The sequence below is a fragment of the Cricetulus griseus genome, chromosome 6 (genome assembly GCF_003668045.3).
Source record: "Cricetulus griseus strain 17A/GY chromosome 6, alternate assembly CriGri-PICRH-1.0, whole genome shotgun sequence".
NCBI lineage: Eukaryota > Metazoa > Chordata > Mammalia > Rodentia > Cricetidae > Cricetulus > Cricetulus griseus.
The window spans coordinates 105,693,141-105,712,996 of record NC_048599.1 but is presented as its reverse complement, the minus strand read 5'-3'; the positions used below and the strand labels follow the sequence as shown (position 1 = coordinate 105,712,996).

General features: G+C 40.7%; 1 protein-coding gene across 1 annotated transcript in view; it reads right to left on the bottom strand.

Annotated features, from left to right (window-relative positions):
* The window catches only part of Lrp2 (LDL receptor related protein 2), a 129,637-nt gene that overhangs the window by 58,918 nt on the left and 50,863 nt on the right, over positions 1 to 19,856 (bottom strand). The window contains exons 23-38 of the mRNA XM_035447068.1: positions 19,605 to 19,847; positions 18,507 to 18,626; positions 18,310 to 18,426; positions 16,446 to 16,823; positions 15,146 to 15,394; positions 13,851 to 14,062; positions 12,965 to 13,149; positions 12,189 to 12,417; positions 11,385 to 11,562; positions 10,053 to 10,181; positions 7,597 to 7,763; positions 6,969 to 7,112; positions 4,237 to 4,346; positions 3,512 to 3,689; positions 2,124 to 2,337; positions 1,029 to 1,268 (exon numbers count right to left, since the gene is read on the bottom strand). Coding sequence (XP_035302959.1) covers positions 1,029 to 1,268; positions 2,124 to 2,337; positions 3,512 to 3,689; positions 4,237 to 4,346; positions 6,969 to 7,112; positions 7,597 to 7,763; positions 10,053 to 10,181; positions 11,385 to 11,562; positions 12,189 to 12,417; positions 12,965 to 13,149; positions 13,851 to 14,062; positions 15,146 to 15,394; positions 16,446 to 16,823; positions 18,310 to 18,426; positions 18,507 to 18,626; positions 19,605 to 19,847 — 3,093 coding nt within the window. The remainder of the gene's footprint in view (positions 1 to 1,028; positions 1,269 to 2,123; positions 2,338 to 3,511; positions 3,690 to 4,236; positions 4,347 to 6,968; positions 7,113 to 7,596; positions 7,764 to 10,052; positions 10,182 to 11,384; positions 11,563 to 12,188; positions 12,418 to 12,964; positions 13,150 to 13,850; positions 14,063 to 15,145; positions 15,395 to 16,445; positions 16,824 to 18,309; positions 18,427 to 18,506; positions 18,627 to 19,604; positions 19,848 to 19,856) is intronic.

Sequence of the window (19,856 nt, the reverse complement as noted above, 5' to 3'; positions counted from 1 at the left end):
TTATTATTATTATTATTATTATTATTATTACCTGATACATATATTTATTCTACAAACTGCTGAGTCTGCTGAGTGTTGCTCATATGCACTGACCACTTAATCTGGATAAACAATTAGGGGGCTCATCCCTTGAAAAAACTAACTCTCGTTCTCTCAGCAATTCCTCATCTAGGGAAGGGGCCTTGTGAGATTTCCACTGTCCGCACTCACAGGTCAACTGCTGCTGTTATTGCCTTGGCAAGGCTACCGAATTGTTGGGATTTAATAGGAGTAGAAGTTTGCTTCCCCTGAGTGTGTTTCCTTCTTGTTGTTGGTTTGGTTTTGCGATGCTGGGGAGCAAATTCATGGCCCTTTGCTGAGCAGACACTCTTCTAACAAGCTCCAACACGCCCCTTGGTGTTCTCAATATTCCTGCATGATCCTCACGGTGCTAGGAAACTCTTCGTGTGCTCATAAACTGCCCCACACTTTGGCATATCAAGAGACAAGTTATTGTTTACATTCACATAATCCTTCCCAGCACTCAGGAGGCAGAAACAGGTGGATCTCTGTGAGTCTAAGGCTAGCCTGGTCTATATAGTGGGTTTCAGGTCAACCAGGGCTGAGACTTTGTCTCAAAAAAAAAAAATGAAAGAAAGAAAAATATGATTATTGGGGACTACTACTGAATTCTTTTAATCACTTCACCAAATATATACTAATAAGTAATAGGATACCTTCAGCTTATACCTCATTAACAGAAATACAGAACAGTTTTCTTAAGCACCCACTTTGTGATACTTCATGAAAATCCATGATGTAATTTATATCCCTCTAAATCTCTCATGAACCAACAAAATCTGGCTCCATTAGATATGCAGATTCTCTAGCCACAACCCACAACTCTAAGTGAACAAACTCCAGGGATAGAACTTAGCTAGCTCTGAGTTTGACAGCCCTCCAGAAGATTCTGATGGATTGGAGTTTAAAAACTGCACTGGAGCTGGCACCAGCTGGAAGAAACTTTACTTGATTAGGAGTGCCCATACCTTGGCCAGCCACTGGCACCATGGCCTCTGCATGATCAGATAACTCCAAGCTAAAGCCTCTAATTGCAGACAACTTGGAAACAACAATGAAAGAATTATATGGAGTACAGGAGCGATGATCAGGACCGAGCTTAAACCCACTGGCACAGGCACAGGAGAACATTCCACCTGGTGTGGGCAGGCAAATCTGCTGGCAACTATTTGGGTTGTTGCTACAGCCATTGGAAGAGTCAGCAACATCTAAAAGAATTCAAAATTAGTCTGTAACCTTATGTACTTGGCAGTCCAGCACATTTTTAATGAGTCAACCAAATACTATAAAAGTAATAAATGCATAATAACTAGATTAGCAGATTAATATCAATACTGAAAGACAGGAATTTGTTTGCTTTTTGTCCCCTTGCCTTTCAACCTATGAGATAAGGATATAGAGAAGACTTTTAAATCACACACAATATGCTATTTATTTAGGAGACAGAAGAGTTGACACCCCTTGGTTAAAGTCTAAAAATTGTAAAATGTCAAAAGTAAAAAAGAAACTCAATATTAGAAAGCTAATATTAAAGTGTGGGAGCAGGGGCCAGCAGATTTCTATGGGTTCAAGATCTTACTCACATAGTAAGATGATGTCTTGATAAACAAAGAAAAATAAAGAATTTGTTTGTTGGGGGTATTCTGTTAAGAATAAAAATTCTGTCCCAAAATTCATCTAACAAATTCTTAGGCATAGAGCAGTAAAGAAAACAGAAAGTGACTGTCCTCATGGAGGCTCTATTACATAAGAAACATGGTCAATAAAAAACAGGTATTATGCTGGTGAATGTTATAAAGTACAAGCAAAGTCAGACTTAAATTTAGGAGAAAAGAAGGGGAGTAAATTTATTCTGAAACTAATTATGGCCTTTGAGATGACAGATTAGTTACTGACACTTAACTGTCAAATGTTCCCAGTAATTCTGCATACGCATGCATGCACCAGGAACTGCTTGTGGACAGAGGCTTCTGGTGTGAGTGTATAAACATGTCTATGTACCAGGAACTACATACATGTGGACAGGGTGAGACTGTGTAGATGTATGTATGACAAGTACTCACTGCGTCGGTGATAAACCCGAAGACCCCTCAAGTTCGGAATATTATCTCTCAAGATTACTTTGTTGCTCCCAGAGAACTTGTCAACTCTTTCAATGACCTCATACTGTTCATCAGAGTAATAAAGGAAGGGGCCATGGAGCGCAAGACCCCACGGGTGGGCCAGGTGGTGCACCAGGATGATCCGCTCCGTACCATCCACATTTCCTCTTTCGATCTGAAGGAGACCAGAATTCTCGTTATTTCCCTGATTCATACTGAGTGAAATAAGAAACCCATGTTCCAATTAACATTCTCGTGCATGTCTGTGGCATGCTATCATTTCTACATACCTATGTTATTGAATTGGTCCATCACAAGTATGATGAACAGGCAAACATTCTTGTCTTTGAGAGAGCACTCAATGACTCACAGCATGCTTAAGAATACATAGAAATGTCTGAGCGCTATCATGCAGTAGCTGACAGACACCAGCTGTAACATCTACACCCACAACTTCCTTAACCAGGATAGGAGGCATGTTCCCCAGAATTACAGGCCAGCCCTACTAGATGGGAGCCAAGCAGGGTATTATGGTGTAGACTATTTCTGGGGAGTGTGGGGATGTAGCTGTTTAACTTGCGTTCAAAATTCTGTCTGTTTGTGCTTTGTTTTGCACCAACAGCCCAGCTGGCCACTACTGACAGAGACAGTGAGATCTGAATTGCCTGCTACCTCACAGACAAGGGAACCCAGGTTATATGCCACAAATGACAGAAATTCCAAAAACCTAGAAGAAAGAAATCATGAGCCTCCGAGCTGCCAGTGACTAGAGAAGCTGAGAAGAATCTGCTGAAGCCCTGAAGCTGCTTCTGCAGGGCAGCATTGGGCAAACATCATAAGCCTAGCAGCAATGGTCAAGTGTCAATAGGATCTCACAGTGCACTTATTGCAGAGTATAAGTATAAAGGGTTCCATATAAGGGTTTAAAATAATCAGTAGAGGAAATTTCACATGTGTACTAACCATGTCTTCAGCTGCTGAGCTGAGATGCTTGCTTAGTCTCGTGTGTGTGTGTGTGTGTGTGTGTGTGTGTGTGTGTGTGTGTGTGTGTGTGTGTGTGTGTGTGTGTCTACTCTGCAATGGGAGAACCTAGAGTCTTTTCAAGAAAAGCATGACATCACTAAAAACATTAACCCATGTCTCTGAAGGGACAAGTAAGAAATGGCAAGTAGTGATGGCTTATCCGGAATGAAACCTAAGGTTGATAGGAAAAACAATAACCAGCATTCTGGAGGGACTGTTGTTGCACATACCAAGGAGAGCATTGTGATTCAGGTTACCAAGTAACCCAAGACATTCGGAATCACACAGTAGTGTGAACAGGTAGTGAAAACTAAAGCTGCTCATACCACGCCTCTGCTGGTGACCGCCCAGTAGAGTTTCTGCGCCTGGATATCCAGGGTGACAACCTCCAGGTGTTCCAGGTTCCCAGTGAAGAGAATTTTTAAAGATGTTCCATCCATGTTAGCACTTGCAATCTTGGCAGGAACTCCACTGTTTGTCCCCTGGTCTGACCAATACAGTTTCCTACAACCATGAAAAGCATTGTGGTTTCATGAAACAGAAAATAGATAAGGGCAATACAGTTTTACAGAAAAACCTTAAATGTATGGCAACAGGCAGTGACTTTTTTGTATGTTTACTCATCACTTGGGAAGAATTTTGCCTGCATATATATGTCAGTCTCTAGAGTTCTGTTATCTGAGTGCTACAGGCCATTTTGAATAGTATTGAAGATTTAAATAGTGCCGAAAACTGGATAGTAGAATCTTTTATCCACTCAGCCTTCGAGGTCCATTAAGTCAGAATGTATTACCCAGGCTTGTATCATGGTTAATTACTAAAATTCTTGCATAGGGACCATTAAATACTCTTCTTTACTTGAACTTAAAGGAAGAAAGAGATTACATCCTTCACATTCAACATAATTTTGAGTTCCTGCTCTTCCTCGCTGGGGTCTTCATTGTTCAAATGACACATATCCTACAGTTTGAAATGTTAACAGGACACTTCCGAACAGGGCCTTGATAAGGGTGGTGCAGACAGAACATACATACCACTTGGTATCACTCACCCACGTACAGGATCAAGAGCTATGCTCATTGGGAAGCCAACGCCAAGAGGGGTGCCATCATTGGCAATCAGTGTTTTTCCATACCGTGTATCTCCCTGGAGGGTCACCACCTATGGTGCAAAATCATGTATTAGAACTGAATTTCTTTCTTGGAAACAGAGGGGATGCAAAACTAAATCTAAAGCATGGCCAGTGATGGCACGAGATACCCATAACCTCTGTCTAATCGTGTTTACATATTCCCACTTCCACTTTCTCCTCTGGGGCTGGGAGGAATAACCTCAGCAGAAATGAGAATTTACAAAGCATGATCAGGGCTGGAGAGATGACCTAGTATTTAAGAGCACTGGCTGCTCTTCCAGAGGACCCTGATCTAAGTTTCCAGCACCTACATTCAGCTCACAAGTGCCTCTAACTCCAGATACAGGAAATTCGGCATCATAAGGCCTCCATGGGCATTGCTTCAGCAGGTTGCAATAACACATAGGCAGGCAAAACACTAGCGTACATGCATGCATCTGCGAGAGAGAGAGAGAGAGCGCGTGCGCACGCACGCACACACACACACACACACACACACACACACACACACACACACACACTGCCTTTTTCCCTCATTCTGCACTTTGTCTGGCATTTCTAATTCCTGCTTGAACTACAATAATTTTTCTCATATCAAGTTGCCCTTTTCTATGAGAACCTCCTACCTTCTCTGGGCCTAAGGGTCTCCTTGGGTCACGTTAAGTCCCTTCTTGACTTCTATTCTACCTCAAGTTCTCTCACAAAGCCGCCTGCAGGCTTCATTTTTAAGCTACACATTTATTCAAGGAATAGGCACACAGCTACCCCTAGTGGAAAGCAGGTTCAACATCACCTATTTTCAACAAAGAATGGAGTGTGAATCCCACGCAGTCATCAGAAAGAACTAAGAGGGTAACCAATGCAAACCCTTGGATTATTCATCTCCCATTTTGAATACAGTGATAATTTACACCCTGTTTCATAAGAGGTTCAAAGTTAAGTGATTTGTCCCAGGTCAAACAGTTCATGAGTGGAGATTAATATTTTTGCCTCCATTCATAATATGTGTTTGGTTTTGCTTTGGTTTTCATTTCAGGGTTTTTATCCCTCTGCCTTTTCCATACTAGAAGTAGACATTGGTTATCCTTGAAGCTCCGCTCAAATAAACATTAATAAGCTTTCTATTGCCCCTCCCTCCACATAACACTTCTTTTACTAATCCTAGCAAAATTATTGGTTGGTGTGTGAGCTACTTAAAAGGAAAAAAATGTTTTGCACATCTTTTTAAATATCCAGGACCAATCAGACTACTGATCCATATGAACCATTTAGCAAGAACTGCTGGATGAATAAAATGCATAAGATGAATAAGATGCTGATTTGGATTCTCCCCACTGTATAATACTGTACTGGAGGCTCAATCACAAACTAGATTTCTGCATTGCCAGTGACTATGTCTCTCGATACGCTTATATGCTCACTCAGGCGCTCCCCAACAGGCTACTCATTTTACCGGTTGCTGCTGGAGACCTATAGTGATACTTTTGGAAATTTAAAGCAGTCAACCAAGACACCAAAAGAGAGAGAGTGCACTCATCATCACCTTTCTCTGGGGGCCTTGGGTTTAACTGTGGGATTCTCAGCAACACATCATGTTTTGATGAGCTTCAGATTATGAAAAGTACCCTCTGCCACTGTCAAATGGGATTAGATAGGTCTGGGTTTCTGGCACTTATTCCTGGCATTGAAGCCAACCATTTCAGCTATTTCTTCAGATGGGCCCTCAGGATCGCTTCACACCAGTTGATTCTATTTGCTTTGAGACATTCCACAGATTGGCATTTATGCATATTGCAAATTTGTCACTCATTGTGAGTCACTAATAAACTAAGGACTCTACCAAGCAGCCATGCAATTCCCTCATAATTAACAGGACTCTCACCCAACAAACCAAAGGACAATCAATGGATCAGCAACGTGTCAACTCTGAGGTCTACTGACTACTCCTCTCAAACCCCTTCTTTCTCCTTAGGGACTCACTTTCAAAATTAGCATGAAGTAATACTCCCACACATACTTGTCCTTATCCCAGAATGGAGAAAACCAATACTGGAGGCACAGACTTAATTCATGTGAGGTCAAGCCTACCCTGCATCTAGAATGTCTTCTGGGGACTGAGATATAAAGAGTACTTATCTCAAAGAGGAGAGAAATTAGAATCAAGTTTCTATTTTGTCTTTCACTCTTAGAAAAACTACATTGGAGCCATAGTGTGATGCTTATCTGAGAACAGAGTTAGCTATAAACTTGGTTGATAATTGACAAAGTATTTCTTCTATGATTTTAATTAGCTTTCTTGGAATGTTGTGAATTAAGCAATATCCTTTATAGGGGCACAGTACAACTGATAGTTTGTAGGAAACAGAATAGAATTTTCTATTATTTTTTGTAAGATGGTTTTTATTTCCTGTGGAAATATATTTTGTAGTAGTTTTTGCTGTTTTGTAGATGTTTTTGGTTGTACATTTTGGCTCTGGGTTTGAGACAACAACATCTCATTCTGTAGCCCAAGCAGACCTTAAAATCATGACAATTCACCTGCCCAAGCCTCCCAAGTACTGGAATTAAAGGACTGAGCCACCATGCCTGACATTATATTCTACATTAATCTGAAAGCAATATTTGTAGCTATATTATAATAGAAGCATTACCTCAATGGACCGACTTGCAGAAGTGGTATAATAAAGGTTTCTTGATACCCAATCTAAGGCCAGGCCATAAGAAGACCCCAGTAGAGACAGAGGAGCAAACACTGTCCTGTTGCTGCCATCGGTCTTCACTCTGTGAATTTCACCCTGAGAAGAAAGACAAGAGAGGTGAGCTGACCTGAGGCAGGGGTACAGCCCCTATGCAGAAGCCCTCTTCATACTACAGCCATTGCCATCTGCTAGTGTTTTCTTGGTGCTCCTCACTTATTGGGAAAAGAAAGCAAAGTTGAGTACCTGACCTTTCAGGGAAGAAAAGCTCACCATACAGCCTTAAAAATAAAAAATTAAAAGCACATTCTAAAGTGGCTCAGAGGTCAACGAGAAACACAACGCCAATCACAGAGCTCTCTTCAGCCTCCTTTCTTTCTCCTGTCTCTTTCACCAGAGTCAGATTGCTTCCATGAAGGAAGAAAACAAAGAGTCTCAAGCTAAAGGGGGCTAGAGAAATGTTTGCCCCCAAGGAGCAAAGATTTTAACCCCCAGGAGTTCCATCAAATGCCTTCCTGGAATTCCCCGAGGTTACTTTGTCTTAAAATAATGACCATATACATTGAATGTATCCAAAACTTACCGGGTTCTCAACCCAATAGATGAATTGCTCTGAGTCATCAAATTCAACATCAAAGCCATTCTGTATCCCTGCTATGGGAACCATAGCATCGTTGCTCTTCACCTCAGGATCAAGGGGTATTCCAAAAATTACACTGTTTCTTACAGACATCAAGAAAGGTTGCTCACCTGTAAAAACAACATTATCACAAGCATTGCAGCATTAACTACAACAGGTGTGTCATAAGTAACCACAGGCCTCCCCCTAGGGCCCTCAACTCCACATAAGACTGTTTGAGAGTACAGCCCAGTGCATAGTTCTCAGTTTCTCCTTCCTTACTCACACTAACAAACTATCTTCTCTCTCTACCAATATATAACCTTACCAAGAAGTGACTTCGACAGGTAGAGAGGTGAAACATAACTTGGTGAATAGTATCTTGCTTCATGCCTCTCAGACATCATTTAGTTAATATATGCCTTCCTTCTAATTCACAATGTAACACAATTACTATTGCATTTAATTTTCTCACCATTGTATTTCTAGAGCTTGATTGGGGGATGGAGAAGTAGAAAAGTAAGAAAATTACCTTGCTTTCAGGAGACCATTGGTTGTGTGTGTGTGTGTGTGTGTGTGTGTGTGTGTGTGTGTGTGTGTGTATGAGTGTGTGTGTATGAGTGTGTGTATATCTGTGTGCATTTATCTGTGTTCCACTAGAGTTTGTCTACTTGGTTTGGTCATTTTGGGAAATGTATTTCCTAAGTAAATGTAAGAAAGCACATCCCTATAATTTTAGACTACAAAATTAGAAAAAGTGAGTCAAATGGGATGGCTCGGTTGGTAAAAGTGTCACACAAGCCTGGCAACCTGAGTTCAAACCCTGAAACCTACAGTGGAAGCAAACAGCTGACCCCTGAGAGTGGTGCTCTGCCATCCGCCCACACATGCTGCGACATGCGCATTCTCCCATGTGCATAGGCACTCGAGTCACACATAGTAAGGTAAAACTGTGAAAAAAAAACCAACCAGGAGACTCCATAATCCCCCTATCCACCAATAACCACTATTAGTTTACTGATACTTGCTTGGTTTGGTTTTTGCTTTTGCAGTGCCCCACACAGGCAAGCACCTCTCCCATCACCCCTCCCCAACATAAACCATCTGTGTATCATGTACAGTATCAGAGAAGCACTGTCATGGCCATTCCAGAGTCTTAGCAAAGGCAAATGAGCACCTAAATCAAGCAAATGTTTTATCTGCATGTTAGTAAATCATTTAAACTTATTGGTGGGGGGATCGGGGGAGATGTGTCTTTTCTTAATGGCCATATAGGCAGTCGGGCTACATGTCAGAAATGAATAGGGGATACTAGAGACCACTTCTAAAGCCAACTCATGGAATTATTTGTAAACTGACAAGTGGTAATATTTGGAATCACCATCAGATAGTCCCCAATGAACAGCTGACAATCTTTGGTGAAGGAATGCTTTCTATCTAAAGTATCTATGCACAGATTAATCTTCTCTGAAAGACTCAAGGACACACTGAATTAAATAGTGTCAACAAGGATTAGTAATGTAATAAATCTCTCAAGAAAAATAGTAAATGCCAATCCCTTTGTAACTATTGCCAATAATTAAATCCTTTCATCATGGATTATCAGTGCAGTATGCCACATATCTGGATGGGGCTTCACCATCAGGACCTCATCTGCAAACACTATAACCTGTAAACACTATAAATGACCTGAATCCATAATGTATTTTCCACTTGAAAGCCCAGTTTCACTATAGATTCAGGCTTCAATTTAAAAATTAAGTGTAACTAACAGTTTAGTTTCGACTTATCTCTAGCAATTTGTATCAGTTTCAAAACACATTCACTCTTCAGTGAGAAATGATCATATTCAGAGTAACTTTTTAAATTTCTGAGCAATAGAGGATGATTTTTAAGATATATATGCATGTAGACACTCTTGGAGAAATCATTTCTCTTTCCCTTTGCTCTCTCCAGAGCACTTGACATAATACTCCACATACCCTTCAATCAACCCACTAAGATAACTAAGATTGAATTGCTCAAATAGCCACTTGTAATATTTCTCAGAGACAGTACTTACTTCTGAGGTATCAGATAATAATACTAACAATTCTGAAATTGGAGTCATAAGACACAGGACAGATCACTCGCTATTGTTTAAGAATAAACGGACCTGAAAAAAAGTACAAGCTGTACACAAACAGATTTCTACAGAATTTGAAAACTCCCCTATCAGAAAAGGCAAGTGTAAGAAATACGAGGTTAAAGATGGTTCGACCACATGCACAGCTAACAGTAGAGATGTTCAACTGAATCAGCCCACAGGATCCCCACTGAACATAATGGGAAATACCACTCTCAGTTTCAGTTAGAACTGGGTTGAGGGTTTCATAGCCCAGCACCCACTATGGCAGACTTGCTCATCAAAGCACACTTACCTCTCACACAGTTGACAGAATCGTCAGAGAGGTTCCATCCTGAAGGACAGGCACAAGAATACTGTCTAGTCGCCTGTGCCGAAAGCAGGCAAAGGTGACTGCAGGAAGCCAAGGCACACGGATTTGGGGCTGTGGAAGAAAGAATGCATGTGTAAACAGAAAACTGCCTGCACTACAGTGCTCAGGGTCATGGTCCTCCCCAGAGCTCCCAATGTTACAAAGGGGAATGCTTGCAGAGGCACTAGAGAAAGGAAGGGCTTTCAACAAGGTCCTAACTTAGCAAGTTATAACCAGTCACTGAACTATCTAGAACTCATAATATAAATATAAATACAATGTCTCCTTGCTGGACCTAAAAATGATCTAGCTGCATGGTATACATCTATCCAAGTTCATTTTTCCACCTATGCATGTGTTAGTTCTCTGGTCTCACAGCGTGTTTCTTAATCCTGTTTCTTCTACGTATGGTATGCTCAATAATTAATCTATTCTTTTCTTAACACACACAAAAAAAATATTGAGCATCTGAGACGTCTCAAAGACACTGAAGGTAAACATGGAGCATAAATTCTAGAAAGAAAACGCACCTGTGAATTCATGTTTGTGGGTGATAATTTAGAATGTGAGGATAAGATGTAAGAACATGGTGAGAAGACAGCTATCTTGTGGGGGGGGCGGCTGGTTAAGGACAGCTTCTCTGATAAAGTGACACATGAGCAGAAAACCCTAAATGGCACGAGGCAGCAATTCTGACAGAGGCAGAAAGAAGACAGATGTTCAAGACAGAACAAATAAATACAAAAGTTCAAAGCTGAGAACTCGCCTGGCGTGCCACTAGACCATGAAGTAGTCCAGCACGGTGAATGTAAGCCACAGAAGAAACAGGGCCAGACTCTGAGTGTGGGACACCACTGGAGAGATGTGAGGAGAGAAGAGTATGGGACGATTAAGTGTTGTCCCTCCCACCAAGGCCAAATCTTTACAAGCTCTGTCCACCCACACACCCGTGCATGAAGGTGACATGGGTAGCCACAGCAGAACACCTACAAGGAGTTGGTATCATAAAGACTCCAAACAATTACAAGCTTAACAAGACCAAAAAGGAAGTAGCTAATTGCTGAATCAAATGACATTATGAGGATATGCGGCTGTCACCTACAAAGGACTGCTTTCCCGGTAGGAAATAAAAGCAAGGAAGATGCAGAGGCCAAGGAAAAAGCATGGAGACCTGAAATCAGTGAAAAGAAACTGCATTGCCCACGCACTTAACACGTCCAGAAGATGAAATGACCATGCTATTCCCAAACAGGCTGTGTATGTGTTATCACTTACAAGAGGGCTGCCTTGAAGGATGAATGGCAATAATCCCAAGAGGCTGGTTAATGCTATACATTACAATTGACTGGTTCCCCCCATGCCACTTGTTGGCCTGCATAACCCGACGGGTAGCACGGTCAGTCCAATACACAGAGTCTTCAAACAGAGTCAGAGCGTGAGGATGGCGGAGAACCTAGAAGCAGAACCAGACAATGAGACCTCAGCCAGAAATGGAAAGGGATGTCTGGTCAAGGAGACTTTGTCAGCATTTAAATACTGATGACACCAGGAAGTAGCTAATACAAGTGTCTAGCTAGGAAGGACCCTGGATATTCGTTTTAAAATTGTTCCGGGGCTATTTCTGCCACTCAATCTGTTATATTGTAGGCATATATTACCCAATAGCAGAAAGTCTCCTCGTGGGACTAAACTGTGACAGCTACTTGGTAATCTACATAATTTTCTGCACTGGCAAACTTGTAAAACATAAGCAGAATTCATTGAATAAAAGCATATTAAAGGTAATCACATAACAGGCTCTAGTTTCATTGAGAAATATGAGTCTAGTTTCTTACTTTTTATTAAACCATGATTTTTTTAATAGTCACATTGGCTATTAATCTTATCCTGGACATGGTACGATCTATGACTAAGATAAACATATTAATTTTCTTGTTAGGAACAGAAGGTGGATTATACCTCACCATTGTTTATGGGTTGTTTTTTTTTGTTTTGTTTTATTCTCATTGTGCATATTTGTTCTTGGTTGTCTTAATACTGGTTTCTACCGTAGTTTAAATGTGTTTATTGCAAACTTACCAAATCACTAGCAATGACCTGCCTTCGACTGTGTCCATCATAATCACAAAATTCAATGTAATCAAGATAGGCATCCATGAAGTAGATGAGTCGGTTGGGATAGTCAATACTTAAGCCGCAAGGCCAGTATATCTTTTCCTGGACAATGACTGTGCGCATGGTGCCATCCATGCTGGCTCGCTCAATTCGAGGGTGACGGCCCCAGTCAGACCAGAACATTAGATGGTTACTGTGAAAAGAAGGAACATATATTTACAGGGAAGATAACTTTCACTTAACCTAATACAACACCTGGGTCATGACTCTGATCATAATACAACCACAGGCCATCTAGATATTTTTATAATGTACATAAAACATGTAGTACATCATAACAGGGAAATGGCCTGATGAATTAGTGGATTTATTTCTCCATCTTCAGAGATTCATTATAAACTTCACTGATGTATAATAACTCTCACTATCTGGGAAGTCAGCATCATACTGAACATAAACTAACTCATCATCTTATAGAAAACTCTGTAACCTACAGAATCTACATAAAAATCTAGGAGAGATTTTCAAAGCTTCTGAAATACATGAGAGAATTTTTCTTCCTCTTCTTCTTTTTCCCCTTACACCTAAGGATTCTCTAGAAATGAACATGAACTTCAAGCAGACATTAAAAGTTTGTTGTATCAAAATCACAGCTAAATGAGGCATTACTGCGTGCCTTAATTTAAAATCTAACAGTCGTTCAGTACTTAGTCGTTCACACTAGTAAGTGTCTTTCTTACCCTATTCTTGGATCTAATGCTAGTCCCCTGGGGTTTGAGACATTTTTGCTAATCAGCACTGTCCTGTGGCTTCCATCAATTTTAGAAACTTCTATTGTTTCCAGAGCATAGTCAGTCCAGTAAAGATTGCGACCTATCCAATCTACTGCAACCGTTTCTGTCACGGAGAGACCACTGTCGTGTACCTACAGACAAAAAAATAAGTGGTGGATATTAGAATAAATGGAGACAAACATAGACATATGAAAGTCTAGAATAAGTCTCATAATGTAACTAACCAGTGAGTCAACAGAAATGTTTTCAAGGATAAGTATAAGCATTCATAGTCTTAAATAATGAGACATAGCTGTATTAGTGAGTGGTTTCATTTTGATTTTAAAGGTTTCGGCACTTGCTAAGAGCTCTACCAATGTGTGAGCCCTTACAGAATTCAATAAAGAAATTGTGACAGTCAGGAATCAAGAAACAAACTCAGGAAGTTGAAGAGATAGTTCAATGACTAAGAGAACTTGCTGCTTTGGCAAATGACTTGTTCTCAGCACCCATGTAGCAGCTCACCAATGGGGACCAGATATCATCTTCTGGCCTCTACTTGCAACCAGACATAAACTCAGATGCATAAATAAAAAAATAACTAATCAGACAAACTCAGTGCAGGAACTCCTTTACTCTCTTGCACTTTCCTCCGCTTTTATAAGAGATCCCCATAGGATCTGCATCACAGGGCATAGAATCATAGAGAGGCTTGAAGAGCAGACCCACAGCACTGAAGTTAGGAATATCCAGACCTCACACATATGATGTGCTGCCTGGAACAAGGGAGGGTCTGACCTTCCCTTGGAGAGGAGTAATAATAAATACAGAATGGCTATAGAAGAGCACTTACAACTCTCTGGTCTGTTCCATTTTGAAAGACACTCCAGGTTTTGCCCTGCTGTAAGTCAGACCAAAAGACACGACCAGTGACTGAATCAAAATCAAGAGCGACCACAAAAGAAACATCCTGGACCAGTGAATAGATGTTGTGCATGTGGGCAGTGATATTGTCCACAATGATTTTGTCACGACTTGCTATAGCCAACAACAAACTTTCAGATGCTGTGCAGGAAAAGGAAAAAAGAAATTGTCAATGAACTGAAAGGAAAACACATTAGATACAATTAAAGGGTCTCTTCAACATCCAATGGGTGATACCAAACTAGAGAAATGGGGGAATAAGACACAACAAGTAATCTGTTCATTCTTAACTCTGCAGCCATACCATTATAGACACCCCTGATCTCATCAGAAGCTAAGCTGGGTCATGGGACCTTAATTGTTCATTGACATTTATTAGTATGTAATTAAAATAGTTGTGTTCTGAAGCAGCTTGCTGTCTTGAATTAATGCAGTGTACATCTGAGTACCAGTCTGGAGTGAGCTGTACTTACAGTCATCCTAGCGCTGTTTTTACTGTTGTACTTTTCTATCTACCTTAGCAGAATGTAGGCTTGATTCTTGGCAGGAATCAAGTCTTCTATTAAGCATTTAGTTGTAGCAGAGAGTTCTGCCTGTTGACTAATATTCCTTTCCCCCTTGTCTTTTTAGTTATACATCATAGATTGGCCTCTGCCGCCACTGTAGCTGCAGTAACCCAATGACTGAGTTCTGACCAATAGTATACAGATAACAATGATGTATCTACTTCCAAGATACATCCTTAAAAGGAATTTTGTTTTCCTAGCCTGCTTCATAGGGAAAAGAAAAGATTTCTTGGATCTTGGATGGAAACTTCATGGTATTAAAAATCAGTCTGTCCCTTGGACCACTCTCATCAAGCCTAGTTGAAAACAAAAGTTGGCATTTTAAAGCAGAGATTCATGTGGTTCAGGTTGGCCTTGAACTCACTATGAAGTCTAGGCTGACCTGATGCTACCTCCCAAGTGCTGGAATAACAGACATATGCCACTGTGCCCTGCAATAAGCAACCTTTAAATCCTCCTCTGTTGAATCAGTTTGAAAGCAGCTGGATCAATATTCTAATACCTAGTATGTTCACTTTCATATAGGTCAAAAGGCATTAAATAAGCTGACTAGGAAGACTAGTCAGGCTGAACACTGATCAGCCTTACCAAATGCTTACACTCTAGGAGAGGCTATTTAATTTCCTGGAATTAGTTCACTTTTAAGCTTAATGATTACCTGTGACTTTGCAAGTCCGCCTGTCACCTTCCAATGTATATTCTGGATCACAAGTGCACCGGAAGGTACCTCTCATGTTTACACAGTGCTGACTGCAAAAGCCTGGACTATCACATTCATCTATATCTTCACAGGTCTTGGTATCGTTGGCAAGTTGGTATCCTGATGGACATACACATGTGGCTCCAAAGGGCCCTTGGACACACTGATGAGTGCACCCACCATTATAATGTAAGCAGCTGTCTTGATCTAGAATAAAGAGTCACAGGGGGAAAGTCAAACATTCTTGCTTTTTGTTTTGTTTTGTTTTGTTGGCTCACTTTGATGTAATCCTCTTCCAACTTTAATGAGAGTTATTAAGAGCAACATTCTCATGGATAATCTGGTTAGTGTTTTCTCTGAATTGCCTGAGGATAGATTATCCATTGGAACAGGACTCTACAACCACCCTCCAGGAAATAAAGCTGACATCAAGAAACTGTCATTGATGAAGTATACAGAGAAATCTAACTTGCTCCCTCCAGGATTCCCCAACCTAACTAGAAACGGAACAATAGGTCTTAAATGTTTCACAGAAAAAGTGGGAAGTGATTAAATGGAAAGGACACAGATTTTCTAACACACCATCATTCCTTACTCTTAGGGCCAACATGGCAATGACTGAACCTGCCCAAAGCCAGGTTATGTGCCTGGGTATGAAAATACCCTCTATGGCCATGAGCACCACAACTTATAGGTAGTCATAACACAGGACATGCACTAGAAGAAGAAGGCACAGTAATTAGTACAAGTTCAGCATTTACATGACACATGTGAAATCATAAGAGTCTAAAATATTTCACAGTCATACCTTGCTGTGGTTCATCTGAGAGTGAGTGTTAATTAAAGAGGAAAGAGAAGGGACAGTAGTTAGGACCACATGCCAATCAGAACATTTTAATCACAGCAAAACAACTCCCCAGATTTTGGCTGTTATAAGACAAGTTCTGATTAAAGTTAGAGAAGTTCATGAACACATTACTAAGAGAGCTGCATTTAACTTGATGATGTGATGTCCGCATTTAGTTTCATTTTCCTAAACAATGATATAAAAAGAAGGGAAAACACAGGCACAAGTGCAAAGGACTTAAAGAGAAGTGTTATGCAGACATGATTTATTAGAATTTAATTATCAGGGATATGAAGTCACAGAGAAACTAAAATTCCTTCCCAAAATACTATTTGGGGACTGTGAAAGTGCTGGGTTACAGCAGACACTGTCCAGAATGCATTTATAGCAGTAAAATGTCAGGAAACTCACTGCAAAGTGGGGACTCATCAGTCCCATTTGGGCAGTCAAAGTTGCCATCACACAGGGCACTCAGATTGATACAAATGTTGTAGCCTGGACATTGCCAATGCCGAAAGGGACAACGAAAAGGCGGGGCAGGGCAGTCCTTCTCGTCACTGTTATCCCTGCAGTCATTGTCCCCATCACAGACCCAAGGTCTGTAGACGCAGTTTCCATTGTCGCAGAGGAAATGAGATGGAGAACAAGTCTTATAAACACAGCCATTGTGCTCATCAGATCCGTCGATACAATCCGGATGTCTATCGCACTCCCAGGTGTTAGGGATGCAAGTACCATCTCCTTGGCACTGAAACTCATCTGGGTGGCACATACCAGGAGGTCTGGTTGCTAGGAGGAACAAAGGCATATGTGTGATGCACATGGGATGACAATTTATAATCCCTTTTGTCACATAGATTCAGAGAAAATTATTCTGAACAAATGATAGGTTCATAATAATGACCAATACTAAAGAAGCAAACTAATGAGTAAAATAATATGAAATGTTCTTGCATGTTGTGGTACATATAAATATTTATGTGTGGGAGACTAGTGGGTGCAATTGCAAACTATGCACAGGATATACTCTTCCATACAAGTACAAGTCAGAAAAACTTTCTGGACTTGTTTCTTCCTATCAATAAGTTTACATACTTCCTTTGATTTCTTGGGATTGTCTAAAATGCCAGTGTTTGTTTTGTTTTGTTTTTGAGGCAGGATTCCTCTATGTAGCCTAAGCTGTCCTAGAATGTTTAGAGATTTTTATAAATAAAATTCATTTCACACAAATAGTGGACAAAAGGGGGCGGGAAATCATGTTAACATAGGTCTCTAACCTGTAAATATAAAAATAACAGAATCCTCCTTGTTTATTAGCTTCTTTGGCAGTGTAGATTGTAGGCTGGTAATCCTTATTCTATGTCTAGGTTTCTGTGAGGAAACCTCAGAAATCTATGGGACCTCCTGTAGAAGCCCAGCATTTATCCCTAGCATAGGTGTGGACTTTGGGAGCCTATTCCATATAGAGGAATACTCCCTGAGCCAAGACATTCGGGGGTGGGCCTAGGCCCTATCCCAAAGGATACGATAGACTCTGATACACCCTATAGAAGGCCTCACCATCCAGGGGGAGCAGAAAAGATATGTGACAGATAAGGTTTTGTTTGTGGGGGGTTAGGGGAGGACAGGTGGGAGAAGGGAACTGGGATTGTCATGTAAAACAATCCTGTTTCTAATTCAAATAAAAAAGTTGGAAAAAAAAAAAAAAGAATCCATCAGACTTGCAGTCTTCCTTACATCCTTACTTTACTTGCTTTCTAACCCTTCGTAGAAGTCACTTCTAAGGCTTTCTGCCTGACTTTAATTACCTTAGACCCATTATAATCACTTATCCTGAACAAATGGCTAGTCCCACATAGGCCCATACCATTTCAATTCCATAAACTGGCTTCCCAATTGTGATTTCAACAAAACTGCATTCAGATGGGGCATAACAGATAAAGTCTAAGGACTTACATAGTGGGAAAAAAGAACTGACAACCACAATGTAATTTTTAAAAAAACACATTGGGGGATGTTCTTGGAATGTGAAAAATACCTAAGGAATTAAATATTTGAAGTATTCATTTATGTAACATTGGCTGCCTAACTACAAATCAATCAATATACAGTAACATTAACCCTGTAATACTATTTTTCATGTCAATAGCTCATGAACACTTTGTGCTTTGTCTTCCCATAGCTTGTCTAAATTTTAAAAAAACTACATAGTAATACCCGATACCAAAACAAAGGGTCCCTTTGTGTAAACACGCGCTGTGTATGTGGTACTTACGACAGCCTGCCTCATCAGAGTTATCTTTGCAGTCATAAACACCATCACAGCGATATCTGCTGCCAATGCACGCACTGCCATCAGCACACTTGAATTGGGAACTTGTGCAGTTTAACACTAAAAAGGGAAAAAGCACAGTGTTTGAAAATAACTCCAAGATAAACAGAGCACACCGGAAAGTAAAGCCATCCACTTACCGCAACCTGCCTCATCAGATCCATCAACACAGTCCTTGTCCCCATCACAGACATAAAACGGACTGATACAGCGGTGGTCGGGGCAACGAAACTGTGTAGGTTGGCACGTCCCTGAAGCTTCTAATGATGTACAAAAACAAAGCCAAGTTAATTCCGCTCAAGAACTTCTCTCAGTTCTATGTGCTCAGCTTCTTCAGATCAGCCACAATGTCAAAGTCAGCACAGTAAGAGAACTCAAAATGAGGGTTTGGAATAAGAAGACTCCAGGGCAGAGCCAATGTTGGAAAACAGAAGACACTGATCATGGAATCACCAGGTGTCTAGCCTGGTGCTGTTTCTCATGAGTCTGTGGCTCTACCAAATCCGAGCAACATGGTCAGCCTACCACATGCCAAGCAGCAACAACGCTGGATGCCCCATCCACTCCATAAAGTGAATGAAAAACGCGGGCTCCTAGAATCTCCTCCAAGAGGAAAGTGAATCACCTAATCTGCAAGCAATCCGAGAATTTAGTTTGAGAACTCTGCTGCATCTTATTATTATCACTCATAACATTGAGATTTAAAAAGGGGGCTATGCCTTTGTTCTGTATTAAATGAAAATATGGAAAGAAAATCAGCCAGATGTCTGATACTTGATAAAATGTTTGAATTTTAAAAAACACACATATGTGTGACGTGTTCATACATATGCATGACCATATATGCATGTGTAAAGAGCACACTCGTGTATGCATGAATGTGCTCATATACGTGTACTCATGCATGCGATAGCCAAAGGTTGGTGTCATCCTCCATTGAGTGTCATCCTGCTTTCTCTTCCCTTTATTTACTGAAGCAGTTTCTCTTGCCTCCCTCACAGCAGAGATTATGGGTACCACCGCATACAGCTCAGGTTTGTTTGTTTGTTTGTTTGTTTGTTTGTTCCTCTGGATGTAGGACATATGTGTTGTGCTTTGATGAGGTTCAGTACCTTTAGGAGAAACATCCAACATGTACCAGAGTACTGATCCAGAGGTTGGCAAGAAAAACAGAATTTTAAGAATTCAAAGCCTATTGATTATTCAAATCAACTAGGAGAAAGCACCTCAAAACTCACCGCAGTTCTTTTCATCTGATCCGTCCAAACAATCATTGTCTGTGTCACAGACCCAGTTTCTGGGGATACACATGTGATTGTCACAGGTGAAAGAGGTGGATGGGCATGAATAAGGTGCACTCGTGGGGCAGTTTTGCTCATCACTGCCATCTATACAGTCATTGTGTTTGTCACAACACCACTGGCTAGGGATACACTGTCCACCATGGACACAGGTGAAAGCTGAAGGTGAACAAGTATTATCTACAAAAA